Genomic DNA, 18,340 nt, shown 5'->3' on the forward strand with positions numbered 1-18,340 from the left:
GGGGATATGTAAGTCTACACTTTTGAGCAATTTCACACTCAGAACTGGTGAATAGCCCAACGTAGTAAAGTTACTTAAAAGTGTAGGAGTATGTATAGATTTATTCTATCAGTAGATTTATTCACGGGTAAGTCTACCTTTGTGAATAGGCCCCATAAGTGTTCTGTCTTGTATTCAGCAGACAACTTTCCTATCTTTGGATTAATCCTCATCAGTATTTCTCTGAAACTCTGCAATTTGTTTGTTTCTTAAATTTATAAAGCACAATTAAGTACAGGCTACAGTCAAATTTGCACAGAATGCTGGAAGGTTCCAAATATATGTGCAGTATGCATCCCCTGGATGTATGCAAATATGTACAAACTCTGAAATACACACAGTTTATAGGATTTTAATAAATGCATTGTGTATTCAGCAGGTCAGTGGTATCTGCAAAGTATGCATACCATATAGCTTATACATAGTATGCAAGTCTCTCATATATGCACTAACCCTGGGCGTAGTTCGCGAAGTAGCACTTCGCGAAGCTACGCAAAGTGCAGTTCGCACTACGCGAGCTACGCGTAGCACTTCGCGAACTGCGTAGTACCTTGTTCGCACTGTGCCAGATGTCGTTTTCAATGATTGCACAGTGCGGACAAGCAACCGGCACTGTGCAATCATTGAAAATGGCATCTTGCACAGTGCGAGCTGTAGTTTTCTGCTGCTCGAGTAGATTTTTACTCGAGTGGCAGCTTTCTCAACGCGAACTGGTAGTTTCTCATCGCGAGCGGTCGCGAGCATACGCGACCACTCGCAATGAGAAACCTGACCTCCTCGCGTTGGGAATCTCGCCGGGAGGTTTATTTTCCATGCTCGCGATCGCCAACTTGATGTTGCTGATCGCGAACAAGGAAAAAGTCTCGCCTGGATGTCATTTTGCTTGCTCGCGGTCGCCAACTTGACGTTGAGGACCGCGAGCAAGCAAAAAATGACTGCAGCACTACGCAACACTATGCTACACGTGTTCGCACTGTGCTATGTGCAGTTCGCGTAGTGCGAAGTAGCGCAAACTTTGCAAACTACGCGAGCGTAGCGTAGTGCTTTGCCCAGGCTTAATATGCACAATATCACATTAGTATTTTAAATACATGAAGACCTTGAATAAATGTTTGTTATTTCGACTTCAGATTATGTCTTCTTATTGGGAAAATAGCAAGAACAATGTCTTAACTTTTTCTTATGATAAATTAGAGGATTGAGTATTAGTCACATACTAGAGGCCTGAAAGCTCTGATTTTATCCTAGACTTCCATGCTATGAACATATCCGGCGGCAGCATGCAGGGCATATGTGTGATTCTCCAATGATTTGCTGATATAAGGGGCTTTGATGGTGTGAACTTTTCACAGGTTTCCATGCTATAAATATATATGAGATTTTCATACCATGCATGTATCAGAGGTTTCTATACTGATCATGTATCATAGGCCTTCATACTTTGCACCATTTGAGGCTTCCATATTGTGCATATATCTAAGGTGTGCATACTGGGTACTAGAAGCGTTTATTATGTGCATTAAACCTGAGTCACTCCGCTGATTTATGCACATCACATAAACATATTCTACTGTAAACAAGAGGTAGCAGAAAATATAGCAAAACTGTTTATCACGTTATACAGTGAGCAACGCAGACTGACAGTCATATTGGAATGAGATTCACGTGCATTCATTGTCTAAAAAAAACACAATGGGCACTGATTCACAAAGGTAAACTTACACTTTTGGGTACATGTAAGTTTGTTATAGAACTCACAAATTCCGATTTAATATTAAGTTTACGACTGTTGAGGCTAGGTATTCGGGGCGTGAAACTGCACTCAAAATAAGATAGTCATGTCTGTTTTAGTGTACGGAGATCTCTTACCCAACTGCGCAGCTCCACATATGTAAACTTATTATTAAATCGATATTTGTGAATTCCAAAACAAATGTAAACTTACACAAAAGTGTAAGTTCAACTTTGTGAACCAGGCCGCATGTATTTAGTTCTGCATTATACAAATTTTTCATTTTTCACGCATACACCTTAAATTGCCTCCATTGAATCTATAGAAAACTGTGTGACATTCCAATGCCGCCATGTACCTCAGGCAACTTTCCCTATCATCTCAAAACATCCTACATAAAGCTGATGATGAAAAAAACCTCAACACAGTAGACCAAGCCAACTAACAACCAATCTGCAATGAACAATTTCTCTTCATAACTCACAGAATAAACATCCTTCACTGAAATCTTCAAATCTCGACAGAAAATAACTTACTTCTATGAGCACCATGCTGGTTTCAGATTTGGCAGAGGAACTGAGTTTGCTCCGATCTCCATTTGGGATGACCTGAAGTTCACAGGATACCATAGCGGTTTTGGCATGCCGCTATCAAAGGGCCTGTCAGTCTCATTTAATACAATCTACTATCCCATCCTACTACTGAGTCTAGGAGTTGTTTGTATTCAATAAATAATCTCCAATTAGATCATCACTTTTTGCTCTGAGAGCCCAAGCAAGATTGAGCTCCTACTATACTCTTTAACTCCTTTCCACACTGACTCTTGCATCCCACAATGTTCAATTGTCTTTCTACTCTTCCTCAGTGCTTAACTCAGCCATCTTCCTGACCTCATCAAGTACTTCAATGCAACCTGTTACAACTATGCAGATGACAGCAAGATCATCCTCAAGTCTGCAAATGTGATGCACTTTCCCTCCTCTTGTCTCGACCATTGCCTGTAAGCCATGGAGAAAGGGACGTTGAGTCCCTTCCTGAAGATCAACTATCAAATAAGATCCTCACTTGTGGGAACTGGGTGAATTGCCACCCTATAACCATCTGGCCCTCTGAACTTAGACTTCCTCCATCGGTAGGTAAGAAACCTGGGAGCCGTGAGAGACTCCAAATAATGCATAGTGTCAGAAGTGACTCAAGGTGCTAGAAGTGTCTTCCACACCAAGTAAACCATAAGCCACATTTCCTCACACTTAGATTTCCTCAGAAGGTTTATGTCAACATGCCATGATATTGTCATGCCTCAGCTATGCAAACAGGTTTAAGCTTTGAGTCACAGACTACTTCTTAGGAAGGCTAAAGAGAATGTAGATTACAAGTGTCAGACAACTACTACATCTACCCACATGGATCCACCATTTTTCAGACTTGAAAGCTCCCTATTCACTACTCATGGCAAGACAATCCTCCTTTAAGCCACTCTGCTGAAACTGTGGTGTCTCCACAGGTGCAGCAACAGACTCCATATATGACTCAGGCAAGTTCTCTGCAACGCCCAGGCACCAAATTGCAGACAAAGTATAACATTTTATTAAAATAAATAAATACATATAACAGAATTATGTCTATCTAAATAAATCTGAAATATGCATTTTAAGAAGCACAGTTCACATGAGATTCTTGATTTAGGTGAGACAGGGACAAATAGGTTCTGGGGAGGCACGCGCATGCCACTTGTGGCCCTGACATGAAGAGCATAAAATGTTGTGGTGCTGTAGGAGCACACCACATTCGATCGCAGGTGAAAAGCTGTTCTTCCTGTTAAAATGTAGGGTACCATGCACTGGTGTCGCACCAGCTTTGATGGAAAGAGTTAATGGTAAGTTGACAGTGATGGGGTTGCTATTAACATTGTGTGCATTCAAGTTCATTATGTGTGAATGTACAGTGACAAGTTTAAGAAAGTGTCTTGAGTAGTCAAGAAAGGGGATTTTCTAAGAGTGTGTGTGGGAGTAGGTGGAAGGAAGGCCTTGCTAAAATGGTCCGAACTTCATTCAGATGAGTGTTAGTTGCATCGTGTTGAGGGATGGTAAATGTGTAAAATGAGAAGGATCACACATATTTACCTTCAAAACAAGATTTGGGCCGAGGATTTGGATCTGGACATGAGTGAGGATGTGTGTGTGAGAGCCAACACACAGATACAGAAAAAACCTAGGAAGTTGGAGGATTAATTATATAAGTAATTGGAAGCCTCATGTGCTTGCATATCTGGAGCGGTTCCCATGTATTCTTTTTTGTTTTCAACAAACTTTCATAGTTGGTGCCAGTGTACCTTGTTCCAGGGTTTTCCTGGTTTATATTTCCTTTTAGTTGTTTCCTTGTGCATTAGACGTTATTAAGGTTGCTCGTTTTTATGCAGTTCCACCCTTCCTTGTTTTTTCTTGTTGTTTAGTTGTATTTTTTCTTATGTTGGTATATTTTCTCTGACATATGCTTTTTTGTGTTTGACTTGAATTGATCATCTTCTTCATTGTTCATAACTGTATTTTGGGAAAGGAGGATATGTAATGTTATGTTCTATTCTCATGTTGCCTGGGCACTTTAATGTTAGGTCATTTGGTTCTACAATGTAGATTGTAGTGTTATGTTAATTGAATTAACCCCTTCCCCGCTCATGACGGAACCGTTCCGTCATGAGCCACGGTTGCCGTGTGCTCATGACGGAACGGTTCCGTCATGACAATCCTGTTGGCGGCCGCTCCGCCTGCGCGGCGCTGTTTCCCTGCCTGTGCGGGGGGACAACGCAAATGGGCGGAGTCATGACGGAACCGTTCCGTCATGAGCACAGCTCAACTGTGGCTTATGACGGAGCGGCTCTGTCATGAGCACAGGCCCACCACGCTGCCCCCCTGCCCCCCCCAGCGCTGCAGCGGAATGTCCGCAGCAGCGAAGGGGTTAATACAGCTCATGGCTACCCTGGCAGGGTCTCCCAGCACTATGCTGCCAAAACAAATCCAGCTACACATAGTGAAGATGAAGATTGTGCCTGCCAGGGGTTGGATACTATTGTCTTCTCTTCAACAAAGTCCTATGATTTACCAACAATGTGTGCCTCTTCTTAAAATGTTCCCCTCTCATCATTCCTGCTACTCCCTTTTTCACCTACTCAAACAATCTGGCTGATCCATCCACTACTATATCAAAGTAAAGGAAAAATGCTGAAAACATATTTCAGGGGACTTGCACTCCTTGGAAGAGTAGACAAGATGGAGCAGCCTTATTTTACAAGGCCAACAAAGGGTGTTTTCCTTACGCTTCAATTCACCCTGGTGCTTTCTTTTTGAACACCCTCACCATATTTTCTACTTCAGCCAACAGAACATATATTCACATAGTCAGCACACTGAGCACAGCAGTCAAATTAGCTATATCCCCAATGGCACTTCTCTCAGCTAGATGTTGCCTCCCAAACCTTCATCAAGGTTTCTAAAGTCTGTTAGCAGCAACCCAAAATACATCTATACAACACCCTATAGACTTCCCTCTACCAGCATCAACTACATTTAAAAGAGTAAAAAAACATTGCTTTTAGACTCTAAAAAAACTACACTGTGACCACATAGGTTGTATGCATTAAGCACAAAGCCTTAAGGTACGCCACACATTGAACAGGAGAAAAATGTTGAAATTACAGGGCAGGATACCCCCCCTCCAAATTTCTTTCCTTGACTGTTTTGGCTGGCTGTACAACCCTGTATTTTTACCCCTGCTAACTGGAGCTAAACTGCATGTGCACCCCCTTTGAACATGATTAAAGTGGCATATTTCAAATTGACATATTTAACTTAACTGTAAGCCTGGAGAGACGCGGCGTTTGGTGGCGGCAGGACAGCAAGCAGTTGGGGGCAGGACTCGAAGCCCCAGGAGCCAGCGGGGGCCGTGACAGGACCGGTAGCCCCTCCCCTTGCACTACCATGGGATTACTTCAACTCCTTGCGCCTCCCGCTTCGCGGGGGACGCGGCGTTTGGTGGCGGCAGGACAGCAAGCAGTTGGGGGCAGGACTCGAAGCCCCAGGAGCCAGCGGGGGCCGTGACAGGACCGGTAGCCCCTCCCCTTGCACTACCAGGGGATTACTTCAACTCCTTGTGCCTCCCGCTTCGCGGGAGACGCGGCGTTTGGTGGCGGCAGGACAGCAAGCAGTTGGGGGCAGGACTCGAAGCCCCAGGAGCCAGCGTAGGCTGTGACAGGACCGATAGCCCCTCCCCTTGCACTACCAGAGGTATTTAACCATCTATCGATTCCCGCGTCGCGGAACGCGCGCGGGCGGGCGCAGGGCGAAGCCCGGGCCAAGGGCGGGCCCGTCCAAGCCCGTCACAGCCAGGAGGAGCCAGGGCAGGGCCCCCCCTTTACGTTTTGTCCGCCATTAGCTATCGAGGGGATCGAAAAGAGGACTGCAACAAAGAAACCCCGATTGTGCTTAAAGGCACTTTTTTGTAAACTCAGAAGGACTTCGGATCTGCTACATTGTCTCTCTGGTTGTATCTCTATGGGTAAAAAGAAAGCCATGGAGGGGGCAGGGGGGGGGGGGGGGGGCCCCAGGAACGAATATAATGCACGGCCCTAGGAAAGCTGAGAAAGTAAAGAAAAGTAGTAAGAAGATGCCCAAAACTGATGTGATGGACCGTATAGAAACTCTTGTTGAGGATTGTGAAAGTATACTGCTAGGAGATTCAGCTGTAGATCTGGAAACAAATATACCACAGAAGGACGAACAGTGTAAATCCTCCAAGTTAGCTTGCATACATATACCGGAGATGTTCCGCAAACTCCCTGGCCCAAGCAGTAAACAGAATATTCTTCCTCCAGAAATCACTTCACCCCCCCAGACACCAGCTCAGTCTTTGGTACAGCATAGGCCGAGCCACTTGGAGCCTACTGTTTTAGTGTGCTCCAATAGGTTTGCGGCCTTGGCCAATGAACCAATGAACCAGTTCCCCTAGACAATCTGACAACTTATGGCCCAGTGGAAGCCTCTAAAGGTGTCCAAATAGAGGATGGACTGGATATAAGTAGCGGGACTTCGGCTTTGATATCGACCATTAACTCATTAACAGCAGTGGTGAGGGATCTAAAAGCCTTAGTCATAGATTTAAAAACCTCTCTGGAAATATTAGCAGCGCACCATACTTCACAAAATTTAGCCGCCCTTCAGTACCCAAATTTATTACCAAAAAACTCCAAACAAATTGGCAGGACACGTCCCGCATCTAACCAACCAGTGTGTATTATTCCAAACCATAAGGTAGGGCCGCCTAGCGAGTCTGTGGTGATAACACAGTGTAGGAAGCTAACTAGCGCTTTACCCGCCTTAGTTCTTCCTACACCTCAGGCAAACACATATAACAGATTAGCGCCAGGAGTTCCCTCTGCTGGACGCTTTCCCTGCCCTATATCTTCAAAGCGGACAGTTTTTATGGTTAATGTTCCTAAGGTGGTGGGTCGCGAACACGAGGATTCGTTAATCAGTAAGGTTACACACTGGATTAGATATGTTAGGGGCTGCTACTCGTTGATAAGAGAGGATATTGTGAAGGCTACTAGACATTCACATCCAGCTCAAGGATTAGACACTATTGAGCTTACCCTGATATCCCCTCATTTAGTAGAGGGACTCTTGGCTTTAGAGTATAGGACCTGCCCTCCAGTTACCTCGGATATTCAATTCAGATGTTCTCCATTGGCAGGTAATGCAATTATGAGGGATGAAGCCATTGAGCCTTCTAGAGGGTCGCATCTTGATAATGATTGACTGACTGGAATTCCCCAATCATCAATTTCTTACATATGCGACCCTGCACCACCGCTCATGCATAGTGTTTCTATGACCACTACTGTTCCACAGTGCACACATAACCAGTTTAGATTACCTCAATCCGATCCATCTCATACCCCCCAAAAAAACAGTCATCACGGGCAGGTAGCAATAAGCCCCAGCACTACAACTTCCTCTTTGGAATCTAATTGCGCCCATACCCAACTATCTGGTGAGAAGGGGCCCCTAAAAGTGGATAGTGCAAGCTTGAAGATCCTCTCCTGGAACATAGCCGGCCTTTCTAGGAAACATTCTTTCCCAGATTGGAACAGGTTTATTGAAGGCTATAACATTTGCATATTCCAGGAGACGTGGAGCAAGATTGCACATCATAAAGTAGGCTTTGTGTCTTATTATGTCCCAGCGGTACCGGCGCAAACAGGGAAGGGGCTTCCATCGGGTGGGTTATTGGTATGGATCAGCATATCCCTGGATTGGTCAATTAAACAGATCCAATGTATTTCTCCTGATCTCTTAAGATTAACCATCCGGGAGAACCAAGGAGGTAGAACTCTGGAAATTTTCAATGTCTATGTCCGGGGAACAAAGGGAGGAGCAGAATCTCCCATAATTACATCCTTGGAAGCTGAGCTCTCTAACTGCCCCTATGACTCGCACATCCTGGTAGCGGGAGACTTCAATTGTACTTTTGAGCCTCTTGCTGCCGAGGATGTGCTAGACATTGAAGAGGATGATGCAAAGCGGGTAATTCCTTTGCTGAGTATCCCGCCGATAAAAAGATGGACCAAGTTGGATGTCCAACTGAATTCTTTAGCCATAGAATATGGGTTAAGGGCAACCAATGGCAGGTCACTATCTGATGTAAAAGGGGCACATACCTAAACAGGGTAGGTTGCTCCTCGCGAATCGATTACATCTTATTGAATTATAAATTGTGGCATCGCCTAATAGATATGGTGATAACATCGACAGTTGATAGCGACCATAATCCACTATCTCTAACTTTAAAATCTTCATGTTTGCCTAATTCTGGCTATCTTGATCTAGAATATCCAATGCCAACAAGGGAAGTAACTCCCTCTAATTGTAATAGGTATTTGAAATGGCACAGAGTTCTTCTGGACAAAAAGAAATTATGTGCCATTAGAGAAACTGTGGCAGAGGCTCTAGATGAACTAAGAGGGGCTTCTACGGACCCTGATGTTACTGAGAAAATTCCCAAAATTTATGAAAAAACAATCAGTACTCTTCGGAATTTCTTTTGTCCAACTACTAGAGCAGGTCACCGTCCAATGTGCGAGAAGCCTAATAGCAATAACACATGGTATACGAAAACTTGTAGACAAAAAAAAAACTCCCTGGTTTTGGCAGTTAAAAGTAAATCGCTCCCCACGATCCAGCTAGCAAGATGGGACTATAAGGAGGCAGTGTCCAGTGCCAAAAAAGAGTGGGAAGAGCAGTACTGGCAAGATTTCAAAACAGCCAGTCTGGAGAAGGATGCTAGACGGTTTTGGAATCTCATTAGAATTAAGACTCGGCCTGATAGTGAATCAATTACCTGTAACATCTCAAGTTGTATCTGGTACGACCACTTTCTGAAACTTTATTCTAACTCTGAGGATCTCTCATTGAAAGACACATCAATAGATCCCAGAATAGGCTCGGGGGATTTAAACAGCTATCCCTTTTCTGAACTGGAAGTGGAAACCGCCATTCGGCATATAGTCCCAGCTAAGGCAGCAGGCCCAGATGGCATTCCCGGAGATCTTCTTCGGGCAGATCCCGTTAAATGGGCGAAATTCATTACCATTCTTATTAATGCCATTGACACCGGCTCTCCGATACCAGATTCCTGGAAAGGAGCAGAGGTGGTCCCTATTTATAAAAAGGGCGTTAGGGACAACCCTGCTAATTATTGCCCAATAAGCCTAATTGATTCAGTGCAAAAGGTCATTGGGAGGGTGGTGTTGGAGAGAATCCTAGAATGGGCAGATGAAAATTGGATCCTCTCCGACTACCAAGCAGGCTTTAGGGCAGGTACAGGGACAATTGAGCAGGTGTTCAGGTTAATTCTTCTTTACTGGAAGGTGGTCAAGATAGGCAAAGGCAGACTGCCTTTGACCTAGTCCCTCGAGGGCGCCTGTGGAAGGTCCTAGCTGACCAGGGGGTTCCCAAGTATATTTTAAATCTCCTGGTGCGTCTCCACGAAGGTAATTATGCCCAGGTTAGATGGGGCTCTCAGGGGCAGAAGACGGATAGAATACCGGTGAACAGGGGTGTCCTCCAGGGCTGTGTTTTAGCTCCCACCCTATTCTCTTTGTATGTGAATGGGGTGGTGGAGGATTTGCAGCAAATACCATCAGACGCACCAGCCCTGGCGGACGAAAAAATTCCCACCCTCCTGTTCGACGATGAAACCCTCCTTATCTCCAAGTCCCCGAGGGGGTTGCAGGGTTTGTTGGACAGCTTCCAGTCATTCTGCACTAATAGAGGATTGACCATCAACTCTGAGAAAACCAAGTACTTGGTGCTGAATCCTCCTAAGAATCTTAGAACTCCACCTGTATTAAATTCTGTCCCGTTAGAGAGGGTCACCACGTTTGACTACCTGGGTATCCGCATCTCTGACTCCATGTTCTGGCGTACTCATATACAAAAAATGCTTCTGAATCATAAAAGGGTAGCGGGGGCAATACTCAAAGAGCATCGCACTTCAACAAGTAAACCTATTGCTCCCGCAATTGATATATATAAGGCTAGAGGAGTGAGTTCAGCCCTTTATGGTGCTGAACTCTGCGGTTTTTCTAACTTAGACCAAATTGTGAGGTCAGAAAATAAATTCTTAAAAGATCTTATGATGCTGCCCCCAAGGACCCCCACTAGGCCCCTACTGCAAGATCTAGGGTGTCATTCATTTAGAGATTTGGCCAGACTTCGCCCCCTTTTGCTGTGGGCTCGCTTGTGGCAGACCCCAGAATTAGCAAAGTATGCAGCGGGGTTAAGTGAAATAATGAACATGGATGGTTGGTATAAAATCAAATGGCTTAAGGACCTAAAAACATTGCTGTACGATCTTGGTCTTAAAGAGGCGTGGATAAACAGAACTGCTCCACCAAAGGCAGAACTTAAGAAAGCGTATTGGTCCTGGGTCCGCAATAAGGGTTTTCTTGATTCTAAATTAGGTAGGTTATCTGAGGAGTTCATGCAACATAAACATATCACCTACTATGAACCATACATAGATGTCATACAAAAACCTTATGACAGAGCTCTGTTTTTCGAGTTCAGGGTTGGTTCGCTCCTCACTCGTGAAATGACCGCTCGATGGAAGGCTCCCCATCAGACATTAGCCTCCTGCCCGAATTGCCAACCTTGAAAAAATAGCTCATGTCATGTTCGTGTGCCCAGCCTATAAAGTGCCCAGGGAACGATGGCTTAAACCGCTCTGCAGGGAGGTGGGTACTCGCAGCCACCTAGTGGCGTTGCGCATCCTAAGATCTGATGCACGAGCCCTACACGCGTGCGGTTTGGCCAAATTCCTGAGTTGGGCATGGAAAGATCGAGAACCCTGAAAGCTAATTTCTAAGTATTGTTGCTGCTATGAGCTACTTGCACCTTGTGAATTGCATTTTTTATATATTTTTATCTTGTAAATACTATTTTTAATGTTATTGCCTACTATTCCATCACAAGGATCTTTTGATGAATTATGGTATTTAGTCACTTAGGGTACATTTATTACTTGATAAAATGCTTTGTACCTTGTATAATGTAGTTTTTTACTTGTGTTTCACAGCTTTTAAGATATGTTTTTATAGAAATAAAGCTAATATGACTGATGACTGACTGTAAGCCTGTAGTATGTGGTTCAAAGTGCACCCAGGGCAGGTATTTTAAATGTTAAAAGTGTACTGCAGTGCAGATTGTGTCATCTGTTACAGGGACAGTGTAATATTACTCTAGGCCTACCCTCTGTAGCCTGGCAGTGCAGTTTTAAACTTCAAATTCAACTTGTCAAAATAACCTCTTTTGATAGTCTTACACCTTCCTTTTAAATATTAATAAGTTACCCCTATTTAGACCTTATTGCCCATAAGGCAGGGTGCATGCATGTCACCTGGATCATGGTTTGTGCCGCACCCCACTGAAACATACAAAATCCAACAAGACCTCCAAGCATGCCAAGCATGCCAGCTGGTACACCCCAGAACTCAGAACCACCAAGTGCAACTGCCACCAACTGGATAAATTATGGTGCACCACTAAGAACCCCACTGACAGAGAAGCTCACAAAACAGCCCTCAGCAACTATCACCAGCACATTAAGGAAGCCAAGAAAGCAGTCATCACCTCCCGCATTGCCTCATCACCTCCCACATCGACTCCGCAGCCAACCACACAAAGAGCGCTTCAAAATAGTCAAAGAATGTTCTAACCCAACAGCTACAGAGAACACCATCCACCCCTCCCAAGAACTCTGTGACACCACTCTGTGACACCCCCTCAGACTGCTTCCACAGCAAAATCACCAACATCGACAACAATTTCAACCGCCAACCCGCAACCCTGAACCGCAATGACCTCAATCAACCAACAAACATCAGCCTTACCATTACCACCTGGTCTCCACTCACCGCCCTAACCACCTCAGCTATCATGTCTTCCACCCACTCAGGGGTGCCCACCGACCCCTGTCCCCACCACTTATGCAAACTTGCAATGAACCCAATCAGCACCCAACTTGCCAGCATCCTCAACACCTCCATCTCCACAGCAATCTTACGGGACAGATTAAAACATGCAGATGTCAGAAGCTCTCCTAATGAAAGCCTCTGCCGACCCCAGCGATCTGAAAAATTATTGTCCAATCTCCCTGCTTCCCTACCCGGCCAAAGTACTCGAGAAATCCATTAACCAGCAGCTCACCAAATTTCTGGAACAAAACCACCTACAGAACGCCTCATAAATGAGACTGTGCTGATTGCCACCACAGATGACCTCAGAACTCTCCTCAACCTCGCAGAAACTGTGCCCTGATGCTCATTGATCTCTCTGTGGCATTCAACACAGTCTCCTAAAACACCCATATCCACAAACTCTACAACATAGGCATACAGCTAGACGCCATCAAGTGGATCGCCTCTTTCCTTAAAGGATGCACACAGAGCATCCGGCTGCCTCCCTTCACCTTCGCACCTAAAGACAACGTATGCGGCACTCGACAAGGATCATTCCTCAGCCCCACCCTGTTCAACATCTACATGACCCCCTCACAGATGTCATCAGATCCCTCGGACGCAACAGAATTTCCTATGCACTCAACTGATTCTCTCGCTTACTGAAGACCCCTCCAACGCTAAAACCAACTTCTGCAACACCATGACTAACGTAGCCAAATGGATGAGTGACAACTGCCTCCAACTCAACTCTGACAAGACTGAAGTACTGATCTTCCGGAAGAACATCTCCACATGGGACCCCAGATAGTGACCTGTAGAACTCGGACCTACACCCACACCAATCGACCATGCACGCAACCTTGGCATCATCCTCGACAGCCAACTGACCATGAAACGACAAGTCAACGCATTTGTCTCCTCCTACTTCCACACACTTATCATGCTGCACAAAATCTTCAGATGGATCCCAGTCAACACCTGAAAGACCGTCACTCAGGCGCTCGTCACTAGCCGCCTTGACTACAGCAACACTTTCTATGCCGGCATCTCCACCCAGTTCCTCAGAAGACTCCAGAGCATACAGAACGTTGCAGCAAGACTCATCCTAGACCTCTGCAAATTAACTCACATTGCACCCCGGCTGAGAGACCTCCACTGGCTCCCCATCCAGAAGAGATGCCAGTTCATGATCCTCACGCATGCCTACAAAGCCCTCCATGACTTTGGACTGGCCCACATCAACCATCGACTGAACTTCCACCAACCCTCCAGACACCTGTGCTTCCCGTCACTCGCCTTGCACACACACTCCGCATCCGTTGCAGGCAAAGCAGTGGTCGCTCTTTCTCCTACATCGCTGCCAAGACCTGGAACAACCTGCCCCTCCATCTCCGCATAGCCTCCCTTGCTGGCACACTTCAGAAAGAGACTCAAGACGTGGCTCTTCGATGGAGAGACATTGCCCAGATACCCCTGGGGTGACAGTGTTGCACTTTACAGATGATGTTTGATTGAATGATTGATTGAAGTAGGATATGTAAACTATTACTGTTAAACATGTGCTTTCAGTGAAAAGGCACAAAAAAGCTGTTGTCAATGTTGCAGGATTAGCTGTTCTATAGGAGAGCATTAAGATGCAATATTAAATTAAATAATGGCATCTCCCACAAAGAAACACCTAAAAAATTCATTCTTTGACTTTTTAAAATAGTTATCACTAGCCCAAGTTACTGGTGAAGTCAGATTTGTAATAGATATTTTGGAAAGGATACTTTTAGAAAGTGTCCTCATTCCTGCTTAAAGCCTCTAGAGGCCCATTTGCTGTAGCTTCAACAGTCACCTGGCAACTGAATACACCTCATTTATGAGGTTTGAGCTTTCTCCCAGAACTGAGACCAAGGCCTTTGGTATGGGTAGGTATTCTGTTCTTCCATGATGACTACCATCTGGGCTGTGCCCAGGAACTCGCTTAACCTGCAAGAGCCCTACCCTGCCATCAGATAAATATTTGCTGACATCTGGTAAGGTTACTTCTTTGTTCCCCCTTTAAAGCAGGCACCAATGCCAGTGGAAGATGAGCTGTCCCCAAAACTGGTATAGAGTGACCTCGGAGGAGGAGTCGCTAATTTCCTTGGTCTCACCACCTGGATGGAAACACAGGCTCTGCATAGGGGATGAAGGGTTTCACCATATTGAATTCAGGCATTGTGGGAATGTTTGCTGTAGGGTACACAGGAAGTGCTGCAAAAGAGGGATGGGTTGCCCCTAGGAACCTTTATCCAATTGGTTAGAGAGGGGCTGAAAATCACCCGCACCCACAGGCATAAATGTGGTATCCACTGTACGCTTCCCAGAGCACTTTCAGGGCCTGTGGAAGAACAGAACACTATTGGATGTGCTGCCGGTTCAATGAGAAGAGCCTAGAAGACTAGCCCTGCTCTTCCTCTTGTACCCAGGACAAAACAGTGGACTTCAGGGGTCATAAGGATGACCTCCAGTTCAAGCTACAGGGACACAAAATAAGATATAAGAGACCTTCCCTTCTGGTTCCAGCTGGCAGGTTCCAATTAGATTTGCCCTGGACCCTGCTGCTGGCCTCTGCTGGAGACATCTTGACCTCAAGTGCTGTCCCCAAGGTTCTGTACCAATGGCTTGTGTCAAAGGGTACTCCTAACTTTTTACTTAAACCTGGGACTTAGAAACTTTTTGCCTTTGGAGAACCAGGATCAATATAACAAGCTGATCTGATGAAGGTGTGTTGCCACTGAGCTTTTCTACAGCCGCAATTCTGATTCAATCTGACCTCATGGAGAAGGCATCTGGCCCCTTGGAGCCCTCCCTTGCTATAGCCTGCAGCCTTGCCCTGCTGGAAGAATCTGAGCTTCATAAAAGTGACTAAGCCTGATGGTAGATATTTTCACAGGGCAAAGATGCAAAAAGTATTTAGTCAACACAGGACCTTCTCTGGGCACAAAATTCAAGTTTCTCACACATGGTGTTTTCCCACTAAATGTCAGTGTCCAGTTTCTATCTAACAACATTAAGCCTTCTTCCACCACAACCTGCTACCTTGCCCCGCTGGGGGTTTTGACTACCATTTCAAAGTCTAAGGACCTCATTTAAATCTTGGCGGGTAGCCCGGCCTCTGATGGGATGAAGAAGCAAATTACTCCATCGCCCTGACGGAGGTGCCACCCGCCTGATTTAGAAATGACAACTGACCCAGCAGACATTTCTAGCATTGGCAGGACCTGCTGTCAAAGTGGTTACTGACAATGCATTGTAAGGTTGACAGATGGCTCCGTCAGCATCATGGAGCCATATGGAGAACTTACAACTTTTTTTTTATTTTTAGAAAGAAAATACCAAAGTTAGATTTTCCTTTTAAAAATAAAACTAATGTCCTCCTCCCATGGCAAATGGGGACATTGTGCATTTTTCAATGCCACTTACCACCAGGTGTTTCCTGAGAGTGGTGGGTATTGAAAAACAACTGTATGTCGGCCCGTCTAAATTAGATGAAAGAACATATAGCCCTTATGCCATAGGGCCATCAGAAGAGTTAGACCACGGCAGAGACAGAGTAGTCTCTGTCATCATTAGACTATGATCTGCTCAAATTTTTATCTGGCAGGCAGTCCATAATGGTGGTCGAAGGGAACTCAATTGGCATTGAGACCAAGTTCCCCCTCCGTCAAGATTGAAATGAGGGTCTAAGTCTGAAGGTAAAACTTCCGACCTTGTTGAGCCTGGCTTTTGTATCCTACTCACGCTGTATTGTGGCCAGCCTTAATTTGTGCTTAGGTAGAGGTCAAGCGCAAACAGATTACCACAGTTGGCGCTTAATACTTTTTGGCTCTATTTTCACATTTAAACTTGAAAAATTCATAACTCAGGTCTCCGTTATTGCAATTTTGTCATTTTGATGTAATTTTATTTATTAAAACATTCCCTATTTTTGTAAATTGACTAGGAATTCTTCCTATGTTGTGTTTTTAATGTATTAATGGTTTGGTATTCCTGAAATAGTTCACACATTGTCTCTAGGTCTTCTCTAAACCATAGCTACCGGGGGCTTGGGCTCAGGTTAATGTAGTGACTCTAGGGGTTCAGCCTGACAAAGATTGCGGCTATTATTTGAAGTAGGTACTCACCCCCAACTAATACTCCAGTGTCTTACACTTGCACAAATGTAAAGGTTAGATGTGAATATAAAAGTCAATTAAATGAAAGGTTTATTGATTGGGACCAGTGCCTAATTTGTAAAAAAAAAGATATAAGTACCAGGGTCCTTCTCAGGCATCCACTGTAGCTTACCAATGATTGCCACTGCCAGTAATGCCAGTGACAGAGCAAAACAACTACTAACCATCACAATCATGCAAGTGTGACAATTCCAGGACACCCTAAACTATAATAATGACTCGGGCAGCAGGCAGTAGTAATTTTTTATGTATATTGAATTATTAAATAGTAGTTGTGCTCATCTCAAAAGTAGACACACAGCGCCACTAAGTGGCGGACTGTCATAAATAGTTGTGTTGATAGTTGGCGGTGCTGAGCACCATGAAATCACTGACTCAAATTAAGCATTGCTTGGGATCATGGATTAATTGGATGGGTGTATTGTTGAAATATGAAGTGGTCATTTTCTCTGCTGAGCAGGTTGATGGTTATCAGCTAACTAAATAAATGGATGGATGGATGGATTCTTATCAGGGTAAAAAGACAATTCTAGGTCCATCATGGCAGCCTCTTGTGGATAGCAATTGGCAACTATCCTCCTTCCGTTACAATGCTACAAACTAATTGTATTTTAGACTGTGATGTGACATTGTAAAAACAACTTCCTACACAATGATTACTTGGTATGTATCAGGCCTTTCCTGTATTATAGATTTTCGGGTATTGCAGAAAAGTTGTTCATTATTACAGCTGCACTGATCATCTGTCAATTGTTTTGCAGTCCTGGCAAGGTGAATCGAGCATGTCCTTTCTGTTGTCAGTCAAAATATTTATTGTGGGAGCATCTATGGTGATTGCAGCCAGCATTGATCCTAAGAAGGAACTTCAGACAACCAGCACTTGCCCAGTAATAACTTGTGGTGCCCCAGGAAACAATGGGCTCCCAGGGAGAGATGGAAGAGATGGCAAGGAAGGACCAAAGGGAGAAAAAGGAGACCCAGGTACGTGCATTGTAAAACAAAATAGTTTAGCCTTTTTTGCTCACATATGGTCAATTTCTTCTAATGACTTTATGGATTTGTCTATTTGTACCTTTTGATGACAGAAAGACACACTCCATTACTATGATCACTCTCTCACCAAGAAATCATCAATGGCCGCCACTGAACAACAGCTTGCAATATCAGGCAAAATCCGTTTGTTTGCCTAGAAATAGCTAGGCCTGGGCTAAAATTCCGCTCCGGTCGCGGAAATTGCGATAATTTGACATTTTCGCGGAGAGCGGAAAAATGTCAAAATTTCCGCAATCCGCATTTTACCGGAAGTTTTTTGCTTGTTCGCGCTGTAAAATAATACATTCTCACGTGCGCGCGATCGCCTTACCTGAATCCCCGCGTTCGCCGACAAGTTTTCCCGATCCGGTCGCGTTCTCCATGAGATGTTGGATTGTTGGTAGCCATTTGCGCTGTCTCGCGACAGTTCGCGCCCGCAGTGACGTCATTCGTCGCGCGATCACGTCTTTCTTCTCGCGATCATGCACCGCGAGACAAGTGAAAACAAGATGGCCGCGCCCGCGAGCAATCACATGGGTAAGTTGGCGAGCCGCGACCATGCCGAAAATTCCGCGAACGGGCGGGAAAAAAACTTCCGCTTCTTCGCGATATTTCTGCGTGTTTGCGGAGATTTTTAACATTTTCGCAGGAATTGGTGAAAGTGAATTTCGCAAATTCCACCCACCCCTAGAAATAGCACCAAAATAGACTTTCAGATCTTCGCAGCAGTTGACAGGCTCCCGTCCAGGTAGAACAGTTCCAACAAGTGCTCTGGAGCAACCCCTCACCCTGCACACCAGTGCTGGTTCAGGGTACTTT

General features: G+C 44.9%; 1 protein-coding gene across 1 annotated transcript in view; it reads left to right on the forward strand.

The window, feature by feature from the left end:
• The window catches only part of LOC146867376 (uncharacterized), a 71,674-nt gene that overhangs the window by 17,999 nt on the left and 35,335 nt on the right, over positions 1–18,340 (forward strand). Inside the window, exon 2 of the mRNA XM_085614957.1 lies at positions 17,251–17,470. Coding sequence (XP_085471083.1) covers positions 17,272–17,470 — 199 coding nt within the window. The 5' untranslated portion in view covers positions 17,251–17,271. The remainder of the gene's footprint in view (positions 1–17,250; positions 17,471–18,340) is intronic.

This window comes from Triturus cristatus, chromosome 1_2, assembly GCF_964204655.1.
Source record: "Triturus cristatus chromosome 1_2, aTriCri1.1, whole genome shotgun sequence".
NCBI lineage: Eukaryota > Metazoa > Chordata > Amphibia > Caudata > Salamandridae > Triturus > Triturus cristatus.